This window comes from Leptopilina heterotoma, unplaced genomic scaffold (genome assembly GCF_015476425.1).
Source record: "Leptopilina heterotoma isolate Lh14 unplaced genomic scaffold, ASM1547642v1 Lhet_325, whole genome shotgun sequence".
In the NCBI taxonomy this organism is placed as follows: domain Eukaryota; kingdom Metazoa; phylum Arthropoda; class Insecta; order Hymenoptera; family Figitidae; genus Leptopilina; species Leptopilina heterotoma.
This window is the reverse complement of record NW_025111019.1, coordinates 1,328,678-1,354,254: the sequence shown is the minus strand read 5'-3', so window position 1 is coordinate 1,354,254 and position 25,577 is coordinate 1,328,678. Positions and strand designations below refer to the sequence as shown.

Below are 25,577 nucleotides of genomic sequence, written 5' to 3'. Positions count from 1 at the left end.
AATTTTAGATAATAATTGAATTTTAGAGAAATTTCAAATGATTGTAAGAATTCAATTATTTTCAAAAGTAATAAAATTCTTCGCAAAAATTCAATTATTTTCAAAAATTTTTATTAAATTCTCGGCAAAATTTCAATTATTTTTAGAAATAATTAAATTCTTCTTCGAAATTCAATTATTTTCAAAAATTTTGATAAAATTCTTGGCAAAATTTGAATTATTTTTATAAATAATAAAAATTTTACAGGAATTCAATTATTTTTGAAAATTTAAAAAAAAATTGTTAGCAATTTAATTATTTTCAAAAATAATAAAATTCATCGCTGGATTTCAAATTATTTTTAATACAATTTTAATCAAATTCCTTGAATAAATTCTTAAAAATTTTATTAAAATTCGTCAAAAGAATTTAATTATTTAAAAATTTATTGATACAATTCTTTAAGAATTCAAGAATTTTAAATTTAAGAATTTTTTTTTTCTTTAAGAATTTTTTAAGAATTGAATTTTGAGAAACATGTAATTATTCGATAAATTTTTTTTATTTAAATTTTAAATAATTGAATTCTAGTAGAATTTTGTCATAAAAATTGATTTAAAAATGGATTTTAGTTAAAATTTTAGATTATAATTGAATACTAAAAGAATTAGAGCGTAAATTTTTAGAAATAATTGAATTTTGAAAAGGTTTCCGATTAAAATCTTTGAAAATTTGAATTTTTCATATTTTTAACTAATAATTTTGTGGAATTAATTTCACTAACAATTCTGTGGATGAATAAATTTTTTTTAGAAGTTTAATTGCCGATTTTTTTCAATATTATTTGAAGTTTTTATTTTCTAATATATATTTATATTTGGAGAATTGAATAATTGAAATTTCGTAAAATTGAATATTGAACTTTTTAGAAAATTTAAAAAAAAAATTGATTTAAAGAAGAATTTTAGTTGGAAATTCTAGAAAATAATAATTGAATTGAAATGATGAAAATAATTTTAAAGAAGGTACGGTAACAATATTTTTTATAATATAAAATAATGATTTTATCACTCGGTCATTTAATTTTATAAAATTTAATAAAATTTTAATTAATTTTAATTTTTATAAAACTTGAAGAAATCGATCGCTCCGAGTCGAAGACTCAGAGTTATCGATTTCTTCTTGTTTTCCAATAATATTCTTTAAATTTATCGTTTCAAAAAGGTTTGAATTTAAAATATTTGAAAATCTTAATTTCTATGTAAAAAATAATAATGATTAAATATTTATTTAAAAATAAAGTTATTGATGTATTTACAAATAATTTTCCAATTAAAGAAATTCGTAAATAAACGAATTCTTTGAGTATCTAATTATTTTACTGACCAAAAAAATGTTTCTTTGTTTTCTTCAAGGTTGTACTGCAAACGCAGGGTCATTGTTCGCAGCCGGAACTGCAAGTTTATGGCTCCATGGAGAAGAAAAATCAACGATTTATCTCAGCTAAAGGAAAAAGTCCATTATCATCATCATCATCATCGTCGTCATCATTGGGACAGACTCCTCGCAATCAATCCGAAAATGTGACGCGTTTCATCTCACCACCAACGGCAACAGTTCGTGGACGTCTATCAAATGAACCAATAACAACAACTCAACAAATAGTACGTACAATAAGACCCCAACAACAAAATACAATAATGAATTCAAATCAACAACGTAATTCACCCCACATTCTACAGCGGAATCTCAATCGTAATTTAAATTCAGGCGATATCGCTCATTTGAGCGAGAGAATAAAGCGTGAAAAATTAAATCAATTGAAACAGGATCAGGTGCACAATGAAAAGCAGGCGATTTATCGTAATGTGGGACAGAAGACGCCGATAATAACGCAACGACCTATTGGAACGGCGAGACCTTTGCAGTATCGGCAGCAGCAGCAGCAGCAGAATTCGATGCGAGTGCAGACGCCGACGAGACCGATGCAGCAGCAGAGAATGATGACGCCGGTGATGAGTCCGGTGAAGGGGGAGCAGAGGCGAATTGTTGTTAATTCACCGCCTAGGCAGAGAACGCCGATTCGTGGGAATTTGCAGCAGCAACAGCAACAACAACAAAATGAGCAGATAATTCAACAAGAAATCGGGGAGAGGAGAATGACGCAGCAAAGTTGTACACCGAAATCGGATTCGAGTGAGCAAAATTCGAGTGAGAGTTACGCTTATTTGCAGAGAGTTATCGCCGATCCTCACACTGCCATCGTGCAGCATCAGATCACGGGCAACGTCGCCAAGATGCTGGTCGTCTTGCTCGATGGTGAACAGAGGCTCATTACGTTCGATATTCCAATTGAGGAATGCACGGTTCAGGATCTATTAGAGCAGGTACGGGTATGTCTGCTTTTCGTTCCTTTTACACATCCATTTTTCGTTTTTTTTTGTTTTCTACGTTTCTTTCTCAGTTGATTTTCATTTTCCCTTTTTTGTGTTTGTCTGTTTTTTTTTGTTTCGTCTTTTTTGTTCTTTTTTGAAAGTTGGTAATTTTTCTTATAATTCCGGGTTGTCACAGAAATTTTATTTATTATTATTATGAAACGATAAAAAAAATTTTATTTTCAAATATTAATTTTGGAATAATTTTAGATTCAAAATTTAAAAAAATTTATTTATTTATTAACTAATTAATTATAATTATTTATTGATATCAAAAAATTTAATGAAATTCTTCGCTGGAATTCAATTATTTTTAATACAATTTCTCCAACGATTACAATAAATTTAAAAATTTAAATATTTAATTTAAAAATCTGATGATTATTTTTTTGTTCGTAAAAATTCAATTATTTTGACAAATTTAGATTAAATTCTTTATGAGAATTGAAATTTTTTCAGTATTATTTTAATTATTACAATTTCAAGAAAATTCTTCACAGGAATTGAATAATTTTCAATATCAATGAAATTTCTCCAAAAGAATTCAATTATTTTTTAAATTTTAATAAAATTCCTCGAAAAAATTCAATTATTTTGACAAATTTTGATTAAATTCTTTATGAGAATTGAAATTTTTATTAAATTCTTAGCAAGATTTCCATTTTATTTTCATAATTTATAAAATGTTTCGCAGGAATTTAATTTACTTATTAATTATAATTATTTATTATTTTTAAAAAATTTAATGATATTCTTCGCTGGAATTAAATTATTTTTAATACAATTTCAATAAAATTTCTACAAAGATTTCAATGATTTTTAAAAATCTGAATATCTGATTTATAAATCTGATAATTATTTTTTTTGTTCGTAAAAATCTGATTATTTTGACAAATTCAGATTAAAGTCTTTATGAGAATTGAAATTTTTTCAATATTATTTTAATTATTAAAATTTCAATGAAATTCTTAGCAGGAATTGAATTATATTTAATACAACTTCCTCTAAAAAAATTCAATTTTTTTCAAAAATTTTTATTAAATTCTATATTTATAAGAATTGAAATATTTTAAATATATTTTTAATTAACTTCCTCTAAAAAAAGTCAATTATTTTTCGATAACTTTAATCAAATTCTTCGCAGGAATTCAATTATTTTTATTACAATAGCAATTAAATTTTTCCAAAAGTATTCAATTATTTTTTAAATTTTGATAGAATTCCTCGAAAAAATTCAATTATTTTCTAAAATGTTAATAAAATTTCTCGCAGGAATTGAATTATTTTTTATTTAATTTCTCAAAAAAATCCAATTATTTAAAAAAAAATTTTATAAAATTCTTTGCAGAAATTCAAATATTTTCCAAAAAAAATTAAATTATTTTCAGTCCAATCAAGTTCAATTACAGTAAAATTTCTTTAAACAAATTGAATTATTTCTAAAATTTTGACAAATTTTGATTAAATTCTTTATGAAAATAAAAACATTTTCAATATAATTGTAATTAAATTCTGATTCAGGAAAGAAAATTTAATTATTTTTGAACATTTTAATACAATTCTTTGCAGGAATTCAATTATTTTGATAAATTTTGATTAAATTCTTTATGAGAATTGAAATATTTTCAATATAATTTTCATTAAATTCAGGGAAAAAATTCAATTATTTTCAAAAATTTTTTTTTTAATTTTTGGCAAGATTTCAATTATTTTTATTACAATTTAAATTAAATTTTTTCAAAAATTTCTATTATTTTGAAAAATTTTGATTACATTTTTTATTAGAATTGAAACATTTTCATTATAATTGTAATTAAATTGAAGGAAAAAATTCAATTGTTTTCGAAAATTTCATTAAAATTTTTCTCATGAATTGAATTGTTTTCAATACCTACTATTTCAATGAAATTTCTCCAAAAAAATTCAATTATCTTTAAAATTTTGATAAAATTCTTTTCAAAAATTCAATTATATTTTGACAAATTTTTACTAAATTCTTTCTGAGAATTGAAATATTTTCAATTAAATTCAAGGAAAAATTTCAATTAATTTTGAAAATTTTTATTAAATTTATAGGTAGCAATAAAATTTTAAATTTATTTTCATAGTTTATAAAATTGTTCGCAGGAATTTAATTGTTTCGAAAAATTTTAATAATATTCTTCTTCACATAAATTTTATTAGATACTTTTAAAAATTTCAATAAAATTCTTTGCAGGAATTCAATTATTTTCGTTACAATTTCAATGAAATTCAATTCAATTGAATTAAAATTATTTTTAAAAATTTTATAGAATTATTCACAAAAATTAAATTTCTTTTTACAAATTTTTTATTAAATTCATTATGAAATTTGAAATATTACCAAAAAACTTTTAAATAAAAGTCCGAGAAAAAAATTTAATTATTTTCGAAAATTTTCATTTATTTCTTGTCAATATTTCAATTTTATTATCATAATTTATTAAATTTTTCGCTGGAATTTAATTATTTTAAAGAATTTTGATAAAATTCTTCGCAAAAACTTTATTATTTTGGAAAATTTTAATAAAATTCTTTATAAGAAAAAAATTTAATTCTTTTCCTTTTTTTCTTTTCTTTTTTAATTCTTTTGTCAGAAATTCAGTTATTTTGGAAAATGTTGGTAAAATTTCTTATAAAAATTAATTTATTTTGAATAAAATTCTTCCAAAGAAAACAAATCATTTTAAAAAAATCGGATAAAGTTTCTTCATAAAAATTCATTTATTTTATTCATATTATTCATTTGCAATTTTAATCACATTCCTCGAAATAATTTAATTATTTTTTTATTAAATTTTAATAAAACTCTTTCGAAGGGAATTGAATTATTTTTCAAAGTTTTATTAAAATTTTTAAAATGTCGTTATTTTTTAAGAATTCTGACTGAAGATTTGAAAAATTTTCAGTTATTACCAGAATAAGGAAAGATGTTAATATTCTTTCTGAAAAATAATCAAGAAAATCAATGTCAAATTTAAGTGGCAACCCTGTAATTATTGTAATCCTTTTTTTTTTCTTTAGAATCATTCCTGTTGCATTTTTCGTTTCAATCATAAATGCACATTTGCTTCAAATCATCTATTAAAAGCTTGTGTTTTTATTAATTTAATTGTCAAGAATTATTTATAAATCAATAGGGCGTCTACTAAGAATTTTGGTAATTTTTTTCAATTAGGATTTGAATAAAAATTTTTTTAATTTAATTCCATTCTCAAAAAAGTGGAGAAAGAGTGAAAAAAAAGTATTTTTAGTATTTTTTGAATTAATTAAATTTTATAATAAAGGAAAGATTAGTAAATTATTAGACGCCCTGAAAAGTATTTAGAAAAAACTAAGTAAAATGTTACAAAATTATTAAATATTGGACAAAATTAGACAAGAACGGATTTATTATTTTTACTCCAAATTATTCTTTTTACTATTTTTTTTTTTAATTTAAAAAAAACCTTCAAATTTTAATTAAGTTCTTAATTACTTAATTAAAAAATTGTAATCTATTAAATATTCAGATGAAAACGTCTATCAAATTGAGAGAAATAAATGAATATTTTTATTGTAAAATTAAAACTAATGTTTTTTGTGTTTGTGTTTTTTTTCATTTTTTCTCTCTAGGTTAATGTTCCATTTGGTTCGGAGAATACAGTTTCTCTCGTGAACGATCCAACTTTGGGGATAAATTACATTGTCGAAGTGCAACCGCCTTCAGAATCATCAAGCGATCAGAATGATTCTCAAAAACGTACACAAGAACTTCCGAAAAATTGTATTCGTAATCCTTCACCCACCATGAGGTATTTATTTATTTATTATTTATTTCTCTTCTCTTCACTTTTCTTTCATATTTTTTGAAATTATTTTTTTGCAATTTCAAAAAAATTTACACAATATTTATAATTTCAATTAAAATAATTTAATTGAATAAATAAAAAAATTGAATAGGATTTAAAAATACGATTATTAATAATTTTTCTTCGTTTCTTTTCAGTCTCCAGTTCGATGAAAATAGTAATTCTTCAACATCACAAATTGAGGTAAATTATTCGTTACGCAAAAAATAGGATCATTTTTGATTCGAAATATTTTTTTTTTGAAAACGAACTTTTATTTGAAATTTATTTTCTTAAAAATATTATTGTTATTCAAAAAATAGTTTTTCGAAAGCATTTTTTATTTTAAAAAATCATTTTTCACAAGTATTTTTTATTTCAAAAGAATTTTTTCTTATTCTAGAAATACTTTTGAAAAACTATTTTTTTAAAGGGAAAACATTTTTAATCAAATATTTTTTAAATAAAAGTTGTTTATAAATAAAAATTCTTGTGAAGAACTATTTTTATTTTAACTATTTTTATTTATCAACTATTTTTAATTATCAACTATTTTTATTTTATTTTAAACTATTTTCTAAATAAAAGTACTTTATGAATAAAAATATTTGCGAAATAAAAAATAATTTTAAAGAACTATTTTTTAAATGAAAAATTCGTTTTAAAAAGTATTTTTCTAAATGAAAAATACGTTTGAAAAACTATTTTTTAAATGAAAAATTCGTTTGAAAAAGTATTTTTTAAATGAAAAATTCGTTTGAAAAAGTATTTTTCTAAATGAAAAATACGTTTGAAAAACTATTTTTTAAATGAAAAATTCGTTTGAAAAAGTATTTTTTAAATGAAAAATTCGTTTGAAAAAGTATTTTTTAAATGAAAAATACGTTTGAGAAACTATTTTTTAAATAAAAGTACTTTTTAAATAAAAATACTTGTAAAATAAAAAAGTACTTTTAAAGAACAATTTTTGTAAATGAAAAATATTGTGAAGAAAATAGTTTTTAAAAAGTATTTTTATTCATAAATTATTTTCTTAAAAATATATTTCATTCAAAAAACGTGTCATTTTTTTTATTTCTACATTAAAAATTTTTTTTTTCATTTTTTTTTTCACTTTTTTTTTTATTTTTTTTTTCAACAAGCACATTTTTGTCATATCCTGAAAAATTTGCTCTGAAATAATCATCACTGTCACTAAAAAAAATCATGTATCATTAATCGAACATAGCGGAAGACCAATTTTCGAAATTCATTGAAAAGAAATAATTAAGAAAAAAAAAGAAAAATCATTTTTCTCGAATTATAATTTCGTTAAAGTAAAGTAAAGTCATTAAGAATTTTTGTGGGAGCAGGAGCCAAAGTATGTGGAGGGAAAGGTCGCAGTCTGTCCTTATTGCGGAGTACTGTCCTCAACGTTCAACCAATGTGAGAGATGTAAACGAAAAATGCCCGATAACGTCAAGTCGGTGTCCGATACACGCGGAAACAAGGATGCCAAGGATAGCCTTCCATACGACGTAAGGAAAATTCAAAACGAAATTGATTTTTTTTCTTCTTTTTTTCCAAAATGTAAACAAAAAAAAAAGAAATACAAATATTCATATTGTTATATCTGGACTTCCCCTATTGTCGGCTGATGATTGTCTCTTTTGAGGAAAAACAATTTTATACATTTATCTTCTTTGTGATTTTATTTTTTAAATATATTTTTGTATTTTTTTCAAAATACAATTTTTGCAAATATTTGTTTGAATTTTTCAAAATATTTTTTTTTTTGGTATTTTTCCAAATTATTTTTTTTACATTTTTTGTATTTAGAAAAATATAAAATTAAATTAAAGTACAAACTTCTTTGTACTTTTGCAAAATACAAAATTCTTTGTACTTTTATAAAATACAAAATTCTTTGTACTTTTATAAAATACAAAATTCTTTGTATTTTTACAAAATACAAAATTCTTTGTATTTTTTTGTATTTTCCAAAATATTCTTCTTTGTATATTTTTTATTTTCAGGCTTTGCATTCAACTACTTTTTTTCGTTTTTTTTAGAATTTGCACTACTTTAAATTCGCTAGTAGTTGAAAAAAGAAATTATTCACAAAGAATTTTAATAAAACTCTTAGAAACACTTCAAAAAATTTTTGAATAAAATTCTTTGAAACTGTTCAATTATTTTCAGAAATTTGAAGAATATTTTTTTGTGAAGAATTCAATTATTTTCCCAAATAATGAAAATTTTTTACGAAATTCAATTATTTTTAATATCGACTATTTTAATAAAATTTCACAAAAGAAATCAATTATTTTAAAAAACAATTTTATTACAATTCTTTGCAAAAACTTCAATTATTTTCATGAATAATAAAATTTTCACAGAAATTCAATTATTTGAAGTACAATTTTCATAATATTTTTTTGAAAGAATTCAATTATTTTCTAAATAATTATTATTATTTTTAGTATTATAACTATTTTCTGAAATACAATTTTTATAACATTTTTTGAAAGAATTCAATTATTTTCTATAAATTTTGATTAAAATTCATAGCTAAAATTCAACTATTATCAAAATTTTTTATAAAAAATTCTTTAAAACAATTCAATTATTTTCAAGAGTTTTTAATAAAAATTCAATTATTTTCAACGAATTTTGATAAAAAATTCTTCGAAACAATTCAATTATTTTTATAAATTGTCAAATTCTTGTCAAGAATTCAATTATTTTCAATATATAATTTTAGGAAAATTTCTCAAAAAGAATTGAATTATTTCTAAAAATTACATAAAATTCTTAGCAAAAATTCAATTATTTTGAAAAATTTAAATAAAAGAATTCAATTATTTTTACTTTAATTGTAATTAATTTTCTCCAAAGCAATTTATTTGTTTTCAAAATTAAAAAAAAAATTCCTTGAATGATTTCAATTATTTTTAAAAGTTTGAAAAAAAATTAATCAAAAAGATTCAATTTTAAAAATTTTGAATAAAAATTACTTCCAAAAATTCAATTATTTTTATTAATTCTGATAAAAAATTTGTCGAAACAATTCAATTATTTCTTTAAATTGTAAAATTCTTGGGAAGAATTCAATTACTTTTTGTAAATAATAAAATTCTTCTGAGAACTTAAATTATTTTCTGATACAATTTTTTGATTAAATTTCTAGGAAAGAATTCAATTAGATTCAAGCTAATTTTAATAAATTTTTTCTAAACAATTCAATTGTTCTCAAATGTTTTTAATAAAATTCTTTTGCAAATTACAATTATTTTAAAAATTTTTTTAATTAAAATTATTTTCAAAAAAATTAAGAAATTTAATGAAATTCTTTTAAAAAATGTAATTATTTACAAAAAATCTAAAAAAAAAAAGAATTTAATTTTCTATGAATAATTTTAATAGAATTTAATAGAAAAATCGTTAATTACAATTAATAATAAACACGAATATTTTAAAAAATTGAAAGAAATTCTTTATAAAATTCAATTGGTTTTTAATTTTCAGTAAAAGTTATTAAAAAAACTTCGTTATTTTAAAGAATTTTAATAAAAACCTTTATAAGAATTAAATTACTTTCAATACAATTGTAATGACATTTTCTCGAAAAAATTCAATTAATTGAAAAAGTGTTGCTAAAATTCTTGAAATGAATTCAATTATATTCAAATTTTTTTATAAACACTTTACAAGAATTCAATGAATTTCAGTACATCGAAGATTCAATTCTTTCTGAAAATAATTGAATTCTTGATCTTGAATTTTATTAAAACTTTTTTAAATAATTGAATCCCTGTCAAAAAAAATTATTATTTCTGCAAATAATTGATTTTTTGCCAAATTTAAAAAAAGTGAATTTTTGAGAAGAATTTTATGAAAATTGTATTTAAAATAATTGAATTCCAGGAAAAAATTGATTATTTATTGCAGTCATTGAATTCTTACGAAGAATTTAAAAATAATTTAATTTTACCCGCAATTCAAGTAAAATTGGATTTAAAATAATTTAATTTCAGCGAACATATAATTGAATCCCTAAGAAGAATTTTATTAAAAGTTTTTGAAATAATTGAACTCTTGTGAAAAATTTAATTATTTTTTTTTAAATAATAAAATAATAAAAAATTTCATTATTTTTATGAAAATAATTGAATTCTTGAATTGAATTTTATTAAAAGTTTTTTAAATAATTGAACTCCTGGGAAAAATTCAATTCTCTTTTTTTGTTGAAATAATTGAATTTTCTCGGAGAATTTTTTCAAGATTTTGAAAAAATAATTGAAATTATCCAATGAAATCAATTAAAAATGGAATTAAAAATTGAAAATAAGTGAAATTCAGATGAGAATTTTATTATTTAATTCAAAATAATTGAATTTTTGTACGAAAATTTTTATTATTTATAAATAGTTTTTAAATATAATTTCCGTTACTATTTGCACTTTTTAAAAGTAATTATCGAGTGCGAAGCCTGTATTTTTCAAAATATTTTTTTATATTTTTTGTATTGTTAAAATATTTTTTTTCTATGCCCAAATATTTTTTTTCTATTTTTCGTATTTTTTAATTTTAAAATATTGTTTTTCTATTTTGAAAATAATTTTTTATACTTTTCAAAATATTTTCCTCTTTTCTTCTGTATTTTTTAAAAAAAAAATTTTGAATTGTAAAAATTATTTTACTTATTTTTTATTTTGAATTTGCATTGTTTTTTTTTAGAATTTTTATAAGAAAGTCGATATGACTCCAAGTAAGGGGGAGAAATTGGAGAGAGAAGCAACGCCAGCCAGGGGACGTGGAAGAGGAAGAGGTGGAGCACGGGGTCGGAAACCAATAAAAGAACCAGGTAATTGTTTTTTTAAACTTTTTTTGATTATTAAACAAAAAAATTAAACGGAGAAAAATAAATATTTAGTGATTTCTTTTTATTTTTTTTTTTGTTCAAATAGAACTGGAATCAAATTGTCCATTATTTTAATTAAAGGATCGAAAAATAAATAAATAGTAAAAATAAAAAAAAGTAGTAAAAACCAAAAATAAAAAAGTAGTAAAAATAAAATAAAAACGAAAAAATATTAAAAATAAAAGAAATAAATAGTAAAATTCCTGTTCTTTTTTTTCGACAGAGTGTCTAATAATTTCTTCGGACGAGGAGCACGAGAACGAGAAGACTGTAAAGAAAGAAGGAGCGAGTAGAATATTTTCCGGAATTAACGAAGGTATGAACATGGAAGAATCGGAAATGATTTTGGAAAAGGAACCAGTAATAACGAATCAAAGTGCCAACGCGTCAGAAGGCATTAAAGGTTCGAGAAATAATAGTCAATTTAAAACAAACAAAAAAAGTTAAAGAAATGTATCTTCTTTTTTTTTGAATGATTTTTCAATGTTTATTGCGGAGTATTTTTTTGCTTTTTTGCAGGGATCACAGTTTTTCATTTATATATTTTCTTCTTTCTTTTTTTATTTTTTTTTGTATTTTGTATTTTTTTATTTTTTTACTATTTCTATTTTTTGTATTTTTTCCTGTTTCTATATTTTTGTAATTTAAAACTTTTTTTCTATTTTTCGTATTTCTCTATTTATTCTATTTCATATTTTTTTAATATTTCTATTTTTTGTACATTTCTGTTTTCTTGTAGTTTCTATTTTTTCTATATTTTTGTGTTTTTAAATTTTTTTTGTATTTTTTATTTTTCTATTTTTTCTATTTCAAATTTTTTTTAATATTTCTATTTTTTGTACTTTTCTATATTTTTGTATTTTTTAATTTTTTTCTATTTTTTGTATTTTTCTATTTTTTCTATTTAATATTTTTTTAATATTTCTATTTTTTGTACGTTTCTGTTTTCTTGTAGTTTCTATTTTTTTCTGTTTCTATATTTTTGTATTTTTCTATTTTATTTCTATTTTTCTATTCTTTCTTTATATTTTTCTTCGAAAAACGTACGTTTATCTTTTTAACGCAACTTTTTCTTTCTCACCTCCTTTCGGAAAATAATTCATCTACTTAATTAATTAATTATTAAAAATGTTAATATAAGAAAAAACAAAGAAGTAAAAGAAGAAAAATTACTGTGATCCCTGTTTTTGGTTCCTTCGGTTATCCTTCAAACTGAACAGAAATTTTTATATTTTATTTTTTTATTTTCTTTTTTTTGTATTTAGAATTTTTTTTCGCGTTTTTAAAAATATTTTTTGTCTTTTTAAAGCATCTTTTTTTGTTTATTCTTTTTATTTATTTATATTTATAGTTTTATTTATTTAATAGTTTTAGTTTTATTTTTTAAAATGTTTTCTCTTCTTTAGCAAAAAAAAAATTGCAAAAGCAAAAAAATTGGCTGTTTCTTGTTTTAAATATTTGGAAAATATTTTTTTCTATTTTGAAAAATATGTTTCCTTCTGTGCTTTTTTTTTAACTTTTCTTTGAATTTTGTTTTGGGGTTTCCTTTCCGATTCCTTTTTTATTTTTATTCTGTAATTAAAAACTTATCTATTCGAAACAGTAAAGAGAGAAGTTGAAAAATTGCTGCTTTCAGGTACAGAACGCGATTCCGATGATCAAATAACGGAATGTCCGACAAACACAATTCACACTTTACTTCACTGTCGAACTGTGAGGATAGGTTCCTATAAATATGTTCCGGTTGAGAATGTCATAATATCGGAACGTGGTTTGCGCCTTAATGTTCCATTTTTAGAAGATCGTGAGTATTCAAATTCAAATTCAATTTTTACATTATTATTTATAGTGAAAAAGTATTTTAATTTTTCACCTTAATATTTAGAAATGAATTACTTTTTCCATTTTCATATGGAGATTTTTAATTTTTTATTCTTCTTTCCTTTAGAAATTCTTAATTTTTTTTTCTATTTCGATACAGAAATTGTTAGCTTTTTCTACTTTGATATAAAAATTATTATTTTTTTTTCTATCAATTACTGTATCATATTTTTTTCTATTTTCATATGAAAAATGTTAATTTTCCTTTTTCTTCTTCTTTTTCTTTGATAGATAAAAAATTAGTGACCGTCGACGTGAAATTTAAGCACATTGTCCGCCTATTAGTTCATTTTGGAAAAGCGATGCCAGTTCTATTTTTCTATACAACAACAGCAACTGGAGTCATGATACGGGACGTCCTAGGAATGCAGGATCCAAAAGGACCGTATTTCGACCCTGCAAGTAAAGGTAATACTTTAATTTCATTTTTTTTTTTATTTCTTTAGGACTAGGTATATTTAAATTTTCCAAATTTTTAATTACAATTTAAAAAAAATATATATCATAAAAAAATAATTATTTAAAGTAAAAAATAAAATTATTATTTAAATACAAAAATAATTGATAAAATCTATATTAATAATCGTTGAATTCCGGTAATCTGTTCGCAGATTGTTTTTTTGTTTCCTAACTTTTTAAATAATTTTTATTTTTAGAAGTTTTAAATTTTAAAATTAATGTACTGAAAATCATTGAATTCTTACAAATTGAATTCATCAAATAATTAGAAAATAATTGAATTTCTTCAAAGAATTTTATTATTTATGGAAATAATTAAATTCTTTCGAGAAAATGTAATTAAAATTTTATGGAAAATAATTTAATTCTTGGCAAGATTTTTTTTTAAATTCTTTAAAATAATTGAATTGTTTTGAAGAATTTATTTCAATATTCTTAACAATAGTGGAGTTTTTTAAAAATAATTTTTACTGAAAATTTTGAAAGTAATTGAATTTTATGAAGAATTCAATTATTTTCAATAATTTTATTAAAATTCTTTGCAAAAATTCAATTTATAAGTAATAAAAATCTTCGTTTAAAAAATTCAAATATTTTTATGTAAACAGTAAAATTTTTATCAGAATTTCATTTATTCTCAATTACATTTTTAATCGATTTCTTCGAAAATTTCAATTATTTTTAAAAATCTTTTAAAAATTCTCCGATAAAATTAAATTATTTTAAATACGATTTTAATTGAATTCCAGGGAAAATTAAATTATTTTTAAACATTTTTTTTTTTAAATTCTTTGAAAGAATTGAATAATATTAATTAATTTAGTAAATTTTTCACAGGAATTTAATTATTTTAAATACAGAATAATAAAATTCTTCTAAAAAATTCTCTTACTTTTTAAAATATTATATAAATTCAAATATTATCAAAAGTTTTAATAATAATTCAATTATTTTCAACAATTCTGATATAAAATTCTTCGAAACAATTCAATTATTTTTAAAAAATGGAAAATTCTTGGCAAGAATTCAATTATTTTTGTAAATAATAAAATTATTTTGAGAAATTCAATTATTTTCAATTATTTACAATTTAAATAAAAATTTCTAGGAAAAAATTCAATTATGTCAATAAATTTTTTTTTTAAATTTGTCAAAAATTTAATTATTTGCAGAAATAATAAATTTCTTTGGCAGGAATTCAATTATTTATAAAAGTTTTCATAAAATTCTATTCAAGAATTCAATTATTTTCAGAAGATTCTTTCTAGAAAATGTACCTAATTAAAATTGTATTGAAAATAATTTAATTCTTGGAAGGATTTTTATTAAAATTCTTTAAAATAAAGTTTTTTTTAGTAATTTTTACTGAAAATTTTGAAGAAAATTGAATTTTATGAAGAATTTCTTTCAAGTAGTTCCTATATTAGGTTATATTAAATTTATTGATAGAAAATTAAATTCTTTTAAACAGTTTTATTAGAGTTTTCGTAAATAATTACATTTTTTAAAAAGAATTTCATCAAATTTCGTAAAAATAATTATATTCAATTCAAAATTAAATAATTTTGAAAATAATTTAAATTCACATAGAATTTTATTAAAATTTCTTTTAAATAATTGAATTCCTTTCGAAAAATTGTATGAAAATAGTAGATATTGAAAATCATTGAATTGGGGAAAATTTTGGAAAATAATTGATATTTTGACAAGAATTTTATTAAAATTTTTGAAAATAATTAAATAATTGAATTCCTTGGAAATATTTTATTATTTATGAAAAAAAATAATAATGTAAATAAATAATTGAATTCCTTTGAAGGATTTTATTATTTATTTTAAATATTTTAATTGTTGTGAAGAATTTTCTTATTTATAAAAATAATTGAATTCTTGCGAAGAATTTATTAATTTATAAAAATATAAATTTTATATAAATTTTATAAAAAATTTTGAAAATAATGATTTTTTTAAAAGAATTTCTTCAAAATTGTCGAAAATAATTGAATTTTTGAAAATTGATTTTAATTAATATTTTAAAAAGTAATTGTATTCTTTCGAGAAATTTTATTAATTAATAACTAAATATTATTATTAAATATTTGAAAATTAATATGTAATATAAATATTCGAATTAGTTTTGAAAAATAAGTATTCTAATTAGTATGAAAAATAAATATTTTAATACGTTCAATGAAAGTTGAATATGGAAGAAAAAAATGTAATTGAAATAAAAAATGTATTTTGAAACTTTAGTTTGAAGGGAAATGAAAAATTGGATTTTGTTCTTATTACAGATCATACGCACAAAAGAATAACACTTTTGCCCGATAGAATAAATGAAGAATCAAAGTCAATATTGAAGACATTGTACGAGGGTAAATTGGAGGAATTAAGCCCGAAGGAGGCTAACGACATTCTCGTTAGAGCTTCGCCAAAAGACGTGAGTTGACTAACCTTTTTCCCACTTTTCCTAAAATAAGAAATACGAAAAATTTTTTTTAAAAAATCTTAAATTACAAAATATAATTTTTCTTTATTGATTCTTTTTATTAAATAAAAAAAATTGGCTTGGAAATAATTTATTCTCTAACTAAAGAATTAATTTTCTTTATGTTTTTTCTTCATTTATTTCTTTTCGATTGAAATATTACGCCTAAAATTTCTAATCGATTTTTTTTTGTTTGCTTAATTTTAATGTTTCCATCTGGACAGAATTTAAGAGTGAATAACTGGTTTTTTTTCAGTGTATTCAACAAGTTCTTTCTAGACGTTCCAGTAACCAGACAAGTAGTTCTCACGCCAATACCAATGCCAACGGTGTCATTCAGACGTAAGTTTTATTAAAAAAATTAATTTTGTTACGATGAAAAAATAATACTGATAATAATTAATTGAGTGTTGAATTTTTAATACTAATAATCAATAAAATATAAAAATAATGATTACTTTTAGTTTCTAGTTTAATAGATTACAGTTTAATTTTATATTTTTACTGATAATATTTAAAAGAATATATTTTTTTTTTGTCTCAATTTCAGAATAACAACGTATCCACCGCCGCCAGCAAAAGGTGGCATCGCTATAAACACCGAGGACTACATTTGCCTCGGCGAAGATCAATTTCTCAACGATGTGATAATTGATTTTTACCTAAAGTATTTAACATCGGAAATTCTCTCCGAGGAAGATCGCAATCGCACCCACGTGTTTAGTTCGTATTTCTATAAGCGTTTAACAAGTCCGCACGCGTCGGCGGCAATGGACAGCAATATGCCGCAAACCGCAGCCGGCAAGCGTCATGCGCGCGTGCAAAAGTGGACGAAAAATGTGAATATATTTGAAAAAGACTTTATTGTTATTCCAATTAATGAACATGCTCATTGGTTTCTTGCGATAATATGCTTTCCCGGTTTAGTGGGGAAAATATTGACAAAAAGTGCAAGTGAGAAAGAGGCGGCGGAGCAGAAAAATAATGTACATAGAAGTAAGCGATTAAAGGAAGTGAAACTTCAATCGATGCAAATTGGAAATACGACAATTACGCCGGTCACGACGACAATTACTATTGATCAAGGTGATGATGGATCTGAGCGGGATGAGGCTGAGGGCGATGATGAGGAAATGGAAATGGATAGCGAGGATGATGTAAGTTTGGTACTTTTTTTTTATTATTACAGTTTTTTTTTTATTGTTCAGTTCAGTATTTTCTTTTTTTTTCTTTTATTTTTCAATGTTTTTCTGATCATTTTTCCGGCTTTTTTTCGATTTACACTATTTATTTACTTTTCACTATTTTTTTTTTACTTTCTTCTATTTTTAATTAATTTTTTATACTTTTTACTATTTTTATTCAATTTCTACTGTTTTTTTTTCTTTAAACTATTTTTATTCGATTTTTACTAATTTTCTACACTTTTTACTAATTTTCTATACTTTTTACTATTTTTCTTACTTTTTATTATTTTTATTCCATTTTTACTAAATTTTTTATACTTTTTACTATTTTTATTCCATTTTTACTCATTTTCTACACTTTTTACTAATTTTTTATACTTTTTACTATTTTTCTTACTTTTTATTATTTTTATTCCATTTTTGCTAAATTTTTTATACTTTTTACTATTTTTATTCCATTTTTACTAAATTTTTTATACTTTTCACTATTTTTACTAAATTTTTCATACTTTTTACTATTTTTTTCACTTTTTACTATTTTTATTCCATTTTTACTAATCTTTTATACTTTTTACTGTTTTTTTTTACTTTTTTCTATGTTTATTACATTTTTACTGTTTTTTTTTGCTTTTTACTATTTTTATTCCAATTATTTAATGAAAAAAATTTACTCAAATATTTCAAAAATAATTGAATTTTAAAAGAGTTGCGTTAACAATTTTCGTATATAGATGAACTTCAAAAAGTTACAATTTAAAATTTCAGAAATAATTTTAAAAAACGTATAGATTTTTGAAAAATTTCATGATAATTCAAATTCTTCTGAAATTAGTTAAATTTTTGTAATATTTAATTAATTATTAAAAATAATAGATTATAGAAAAATTTTAGTTAAAAACAGTAAAAAAAAATAATTGAATTTTGGAGAAGTTACAAATAATTGAAAAAATTCAATTATTTTAAAAAGTAATAAAATTCTTATCACAAAATTCAATTATGTTCAAAAGATTTTGAAAAATTCTCGTCAAAATTTCAATTATCTCATATAAATAATAAAATTCTTTTTCGAAATTCAATTATTTTCAATATAATTTAAATAAAATTTCTAGCAAAAAATACAATTTATTATATTTAAATATATTAATTAAATTCGATTATTTTCAAGAATTTTAATATAAATTCAATTATTTTCAACAATTCAGATAAATAATAAAATATTTCGGAGTAATTCAATTATTTTCAATACAATTTTAATAAAATTTTTCCAAAGAATACAATTATTATTCAATTATTTTTATAAATTGTAAAATTCTTGTCAAGAATTCAATTATTTTTGTAAATCATAAAATTCTTCTGAGAAATTCAATTATTTTCAAAAGTAATAAAATTCTTCGCAGAAATTAAATTTTATGTTCAAAATTTTTTTTAAATTCTCGTCAAAATTTCAATTATCTTTATATAAATAATAAAATTCTTCTCTGAAATTCAGTTGTTTTAAAAAATTTTAATAAAATTCTTGGCATTTCATAAATAATAAAAATTTCCCAGGGATTCAATTATTTTCATAAATAATAAAATTTCTTCTCAATAATTCAATTATTTTCATAAATCATCAAATTCTTCGTCGAAATTCAATTATTTTCAAAAATAATTAAAAATATGAATAAAATTGGGAGAATTAAATTATTTTTACTATAAATGTAATGAAATTTACTAAAAAAATTTAATTATATTTTCAAAATTAAAAAAAATTCTGGAACTAATATAATTATTTTCAAAAATTTAAATAAAAATGTTCAAAAAGATTCAATTTTCAAAATTTTGAATAAAACTTCAATTATTTTTATGAATAATAAAATTTTCTTTAGGAATCCAATTATTTTTAGTACAATTTTATTTAAAATCGTCAAAAGAATTAAGAATTGAATTATTTAAAAATTTGTTCATAAAATTCGTAATGAAAATTCAATTAATAAGAAACATTGAATTATTCAATAAATTATTTATTTTTGTATTTAAATAATTTAATTCTCGCAGAATTTTTTAAAAATAATTGATTTAAAAGCAAATTTTAGTTAAAATTTTAGATAATAATTGAATATTAAAAGCATTATTACGTCAATTTTTCAAAATAATTGAATTTTAAAAATGTTTTAAATTAAAATCTTTAAAATTCTGAATTTTTTATACTTTTAATTAATAAATTTGTAAAACTAATTTTTTTTGAAAAACCAGAAGAATTCAATTATTTTCAAAAAAAAGTATTAAAATTCTTCGTAGAAATTCAATTATTGTTGAAAATTTTAATAAAATTCTTCCAACGAATTCAATTATTTTCAAAAAATAATCAAATTTTTCACTGGATTTAATTATTTAGAAGATTTTAATAAAATTCTTCTCAAGAATTCAATTATTTTATAAATAATATAATTTAGGATTTCAATTATTTTTAATACAATTTTAAATGAATTCTTCGAAAAATGACAGTATTCTGTCTTTAAAAATTTAAATTTTGGTGGTAAATCTGATTTAACTATTTTTAGTTCCAATATTCAGTATTTTTTCAATTTCAAATTGTTTTTATTTTGTTACTTTTTACTATTTTTAGATTTAAATTTTCACTTCATGAAGTTTTAGGCTTTAAATTTTGCCAAAATTAGCCAAAGTTTTGACTTTGAATTTTTACTAAAAAAAATGTCCTTTTTATTCTTTTGCCCCGTTTTTTGGCAAAACATTAAAATTGTTCGTTTTTTCGAAATTTCATAGTATTTTCTTTCCTCTTCTACAATAGTGAATTGAATACTCAAAAAAAACTTTTCCGAAAATTGTTTTATAAAAAATGGATTTATAGCAGAAATTTCTTATTTTTTGTTCGATTTTTTGGATTAATTTTTTTTATACCTATTGTTTTAGATTAATTTAAGTTTGAAAAAAAAATTAATTAATAATTCTTTTTCTTTGTCTTTTAAGGACGAAATGGAAGAAGATGCGAATCTGAAGGAGCAACAAGCATCTCAGGAAAAAACAGAAAAATTGTAAGTTAAAGTTAAATCATTTAAATTAAAATAAAAAATAATTATTTAGGAAAAAAATTAATTTTTGGGAAAATTTCTTTTGTCTAATTTTTGTTTGTTTGATTTATTTTTTCAGACCTTGTATTCTGATTTTCGACTCGTTGGCCGGTGCGAGTCGATGTCGTGTCGTCGCAACATTACGCGACTATCTTTTCTGCGAGCACATCGCAAAAATGGGCTCGGAAAAAGTATTTTCCAAAGATACTATAAAAGGCGCCAGTCCAAAAGTCCCACAGCAATCGAATTTCATCGACTGTGGAGTCTATGTATTACAATACGTCGAAAGTTTTTTCAAGGTAATTTTTATAATTTCGATTTTTAATTCCCTTTTCTCTGCTTATAATTTTTTTTTCTTTTTTTTTGCTTCTAAACCAAAAAGCGAAAAAAATGGAGTAAAAATCAAAGAAACTTCTTTAGTTCCTTCAAAGCAAAAAAAAGAAACTGAAGCAAAACTTTTTTCTTTTTTTTAAACAAAAAAAAAAAAACGAAAAGAAAAGAATTGAATCAAAATCAATTAAATTAATTTTTTTCGAAAGAAATTTCTTTTAGTTCTTTCAAAACAAAAAAGAAGCGGAAAAAATACTAAAACTTCTAAAACACAAACGAAATTGCAATTTTTGGAAATAGATTTCGAAAGGTTTAAATAAATAAATAAATTTTTTTTGATTAATAAATAAATAAATTTTTTTTAATTAATAAATTTTTTAATTTTATTAATTTTATTATTTTTATTGATTTTATTAATTTAACGAAATTTTCAGGATCCAATTAAGGATTACACACTGCCAATAAAAATATTGAGAAATTGGTTCGAGGAAATAGTGGTGACGAGGAAACGTGAGGAGATCTCGAAATTATTAATTGAATTAATGAAGAAAACGTCGAAGGGCGATAAGTTGATAAGTTTGCCGAGCGTCAGTTTTCCCACGCAAGACGGGAAATTAAAGCCAAAATTGGAGTCGGAAAAGTCGGAAAAAGGTGAGAAGACGATAACGACAACGACGTCGACAACGTCAGCAGCAGCAACAACAACAGCAACAACGACGACGACGCCAACATTGGGAAAAAGTGATGAGGGAAAGAGAAAAATTGAAAACGAAGGAAAAACCAGTGCCACCGCTAATATTGAAAATGCCGAGAGTTCGAGTGAAATAACAAAGAAAATTTCTCTCATTCCATATTCATCGACCTCGTCTTCTAGTTGTAGTTCGACAGAGGGAAATGTCTCCGATATACTCACCGATATTTCCCAAGTCAAGTGAGTTTTCTCTTTATTTAACAATTTTTTAATCTTTTTTCCTTTTTTCTTATATCAATTTTTTAAAATCATTTTCTCTTTTTTCTTATCAATTTTTTAAAATCACTTTTCTTTCCTTTTACTAATTTTTTGAAATCATTTTTTCTATTTCCTTATACCAAATTTTTTAAATCCTTTTTTCTTTTTTGTCCTACCATTTTTTGAAAATAATTTTTGTTTGCTTTTTCCTGACTTTTCGCTAATTTTTAAACAAAATTTTTATTTTTTTTCCCCTAGTCCTAAAAAAATATTCTGATTCGCTCACAAAATTATTAAACACTCAAAAAAAGTTATATTACATTTAGTTACGAATTTCTCTATTTTTTAAAAAAACACCAATAACTTCTTCTTTAAATAAATATTTAATCATCATTATTTTTAATAATTTTGGAAAATTAAATATAATAATTATATATTAGAAAATAAAAGCCTAAAATAATTTTTTTTTAAAATTCAATTAAAATTTTTCAAAAAAATTAATTCTACAGAATTGTTAGTTAAAAGTCGGAAAAATTCAAATTCTCAAAGAATTTAATTTGAAACATTTTTAAAATTCAATTATTTCTAAAAATTCAAGCTAATAATGCTTTTAATATTCCATTATGAAAGTTTAACTGAAATTGATTTTTAAATCAATTTTTATTACAAAAACTCCACGAGAGAATTCAATTATTTAAATACAAATAAAATGCAAACAAATAATTTACTGGATGTTTCTTAATATTTAAATCTTTCGACGAATTTTAATAAAATTTTTAAGAATAAAATAACAATTTTCGAAGAATTAATTTAAAATTGTATTAAAAATGGTTGAATCTTAAAAGAATTTTATTAATTATGAAATAATTTAATTCTTGAGAAGAATTTTATTGAAATTTTTTAAAATAATGAAATTCCAGTGAAAAATTTGATTATTTGTTAAAATAATTAAATTCCTGCGAAGAATTTTCATAAAATTTTTGAAAATAATTGAATTGACAAAAAGAAGTTTAATACTTTTGAAAATAATTAAATTCTTCTGGTAAATATTGTTATTTATGAAAATAATTTAATTTTACAAAGAATTTTATTAAAATTACAAAGAATTTTATTAAAATTCTTAAAAAATAATTCAATTTCTGAGAAAAGAAATTTATTATTTATAATTGAATTTTTTCGAAGAATTAAACTTTAGAAATAATTGAATATAATTCAAAAAAATTTCACTAATTTCTATAAAATTAATAAAAGATATGAAAAATTCAGATTTTTCGAGATTTTAATTTAAAACTTTTCAAAATTCAATTATTTCGAAAAATTTTGCGCAACAATAATTTTAATATTCAATTATTTATCTAAATTTTAACTAAAACTCATATTAAATCAATTTTTATTAGAAAATTCTACGAGAATTAAAATTATTTAAATACAAAACTAAATATTGAATAATTGAATATTTCTTAAATTTGAATTCTCTCAAAGAAGTTTATCAACAAATTTTTTAAATAATTGAATTGTTTTCACTAAATTTGATGAATTTATCAAGAATATTTACATTTTTCGAGAAATTCAATTAAAATTGTATTGAGAACAATTGAATTGTTTAGAAAAATTTTATTACAATTTTTAAAAATAATTAAACCTGTTGGAGAAATTTTATTAAAATTATCTTGAATATAATTGAATTTTTTCCTAGAAATTCTATTAAAATTGTATCTGAAAATAATAGAATTTCTTAGAAGAATTTTATTATTTACATAAAAATAATTGAATTCTTGCCAAGAATTTTACAATTTATAAAAATAATTGAATTGTTTCGAAGAATTTTATATCAGAATTTGTTGAAAATAATTAAATTTTTATTATAACTCCTGAAAATAATTGAATTTTTATTAAAATTCTTGAAAATAATTGAATTCTTATTAAAATTCTTGAAAATAATTGAATTTAAATAATATTTTTTACATTAATTGTATTCTTTCGAGAAAATTTATTAAAATTGTATTGAAAATAATTGAATTTCTTTGAAACATTTTATTATTTATGAAAATAATTGAATTTCTATGCAGAATTTTCTTATTTATGAAAATCATGTAATTCTTGCGAAGAATTTTCTTATTTACAAATATAATTGAATTCTTGCGGAGAATTTTACAATTCATAAAAATAATTGAATCGTTTCGAAGAAATTTATCTGAATTTTTGAAAATAATTGAATTTTTTGAAGGAATTTTATTAAAAATTTTGAAAATAACGATTTTTTAAAAAGAATTTTATCAAAATTGTTGAAAATAATTGAATTTATATTAAAATTTTTGAAAATAATCGAATTTAATTAATATATTGAAATATAATTGAATTTTTTCCTAGAAATTTTATTTAAATTATATTTGAAAATAATTGAATTTCTCAGACGAATTTTATTATTTACAAAAATAATTGAATTGCCAAGAATTTTACAATTTATGAAAATAATTGAATTTACAAGAATTTTACAATTTATGAAAATAATTGAATTTCCAAGAATTTTACAATTTATGAAAATAATTGAATTTCCAAGAATTTTACAATTTATGAAAATAATTGAATTATTGCGAAGAAATTCTTAAACAATTTGTAAATAATTGAATTCCTTTGAAATTTTTATTATTTATGAAAATAATTAAATGTTTGCGTAGAATTTTTTTTAAATAATTGAATTCTTTTGGAAAATTTTATTAAAATAGTAGATATTGAAAATCATTGAATTGTGGCAAATTTTTGAAAATAATTGAAATTCTCCAAATAATTGTAACTTCTCCAAAATTACATTTTTTTTTGTGTTTTTGACTAAAATTCTACTTTAAGTCCATTTTTTCAATAATTAAATAAATATGATATTAAAAAATGTAATTAATTTCAGAAGAATTAGAATTATTTACATTTTTCAAAAATCTTAGTTCTTTAACATTTCTGATTAAATTCATTATTAGAAATGGAAATATTCTAAAATTTCAAGTTAAAACCTTTTCAAGTTCGTCTATTTACAAAAATCGTAAACGCACTTCTTTTAAAATTGAATTAATTTTGAAATATTTAAGTAAAATTATTCATTAAATAATTTCTAAAGTAATAATTTTATGATAGTCTTCAATAATTAAGTTATTTAAAAAGAAATAATTGTCAAAAATAGAAAAATTTTAAGGTTTTGTATTAGAATTCGTAATTATTAGAATTTTACAGTTTATGAGGCAAAAATTATTGTAAAAATTTAAATTTCACGAATATAAATGAAATTTTTTGTAAAAAAATTTGTAAATTTACAGAGAAAAGAATACAAAAATATAAATTTTAGAGTAAAATAATATAAAAGTACAAATTTAGAGAAAAATATTATAAAAATACAAATTTAGGAAAAAATATTATAAAAATGCAAATTTAGGAAAAATAATACAAAAATAAATAAAAAAAATTTTTGTTTAGATCGTCGGCTGAAACAATGAATTACCTGAAATCGAAAAGAATCCAGAGGATAATTATGAAAAGTGATAATTCTGACGATAAGCCAGCCGCAAAGAAACTGAAGAGCGACAACGGTGATGCCTGTAAATAAACGTTATTATCTTCATTTTTTTTTATTAAAAAAAAATATTAAAGCAAAAAAAAACAAAAAGGATTGTACAACTACATTGAGCCACTTTAAATCTATTATGTAATAAAGTATGTAGCTAATAGTTCTTTAAATAATAAAAAGAAAACACTTGTAAGTCATATAAGTGGGTAAAACTTGTTACTTTTTTTTTCTTTTTTTTCTTTTTTTGATTTTTTTTCTATCGATTCTTCTTTTTTTTATATCAATTTTTCATTTTTTTTTTTTTTGTTATTTTTAAAAAATGCTAATTATCAGTATATATAATTGTCAAGAATGAGACAAATACACACACACACATTACAATGTAGTGGAAAAAAAGAATAGAATAATAGTAAAGAAAAAAACGCGCTCGAGAAAAGGAGGAAAATTTATTTTTATAAAGGGAACTAAATTATGTTTTCTTTTATTCCCA

General features: G+C 20.5%; 1 protein-coding gene across 6 annotated transcripts in view; it reads left to right on the top strand.

The window, feature by feature from the left end:
- Positions 1–25,286, top strand: part of LOC122504870 — a 35,741-nt gene extending 10,455 nt beyond the window's left edge. For 2 of the 6 annotated variants that reach the window (XM_043616183.1, XM_043616182.1), the window contains exons 5-19: positions 1,396–2,373; positions 6,052–6,230; positions 6,425–6,470; positions 7,619–7,783; positions 10,986–11,112; positions 11,393–11,572; positions 12,806–12,973; positions 13,282–13,458; positions 15,804–15,949; positions 16,254–16,339; positions 16,548–17,154; positions 20,155–20,219; positions 20,335–20,554; positions 21,020–21,516; positions 24,997–25,286. In XM_043616183.1, coding sequence (XP_043472118.1) covers positions 1,396–2,373; positions 6,052–6,230; positions 6,425–6,470; positions 7,619–7,783; positions 10,986–11,112; positions 11,393–11,572; positions 12,806–12,973; positions 13,282–13,458; positions 15,804–15,949; positions 16,254–16,339; positions 16,548–17,154; positions 20,155–20,219; positions 20,335–20,554; positions 21,020–21,516; positions 24,997–25,126 — 3,771 coding nt within the window. In that variant the 3' untranslated portion in view covers positions 25,127–25,286. The remainder of the gene's footprint in view (positions 1–1,395; positions 2,374–6,051; positions 6,231–6,424; positions 6,471–7,618; positions 7,784–10,985; positions 11,113–11,392; positions 11,573–12,805; positions 12,974–13,281; positions 13,459–15,803; positions 15,950–16,253; positions 16,340–16,547; positions 17,155–20,154; positions 20,220–20,334; positions 20,555–21,019; positions 21,517–24,996) is intronic. The other 4 variants (XM_043616186.1, XM_043616184.1, XM_043616185.1 and 1 more) reach the window with 4 other exon arrangements.
- Positions 25,287–25,577: the final 291 nt, after the last annotated feature.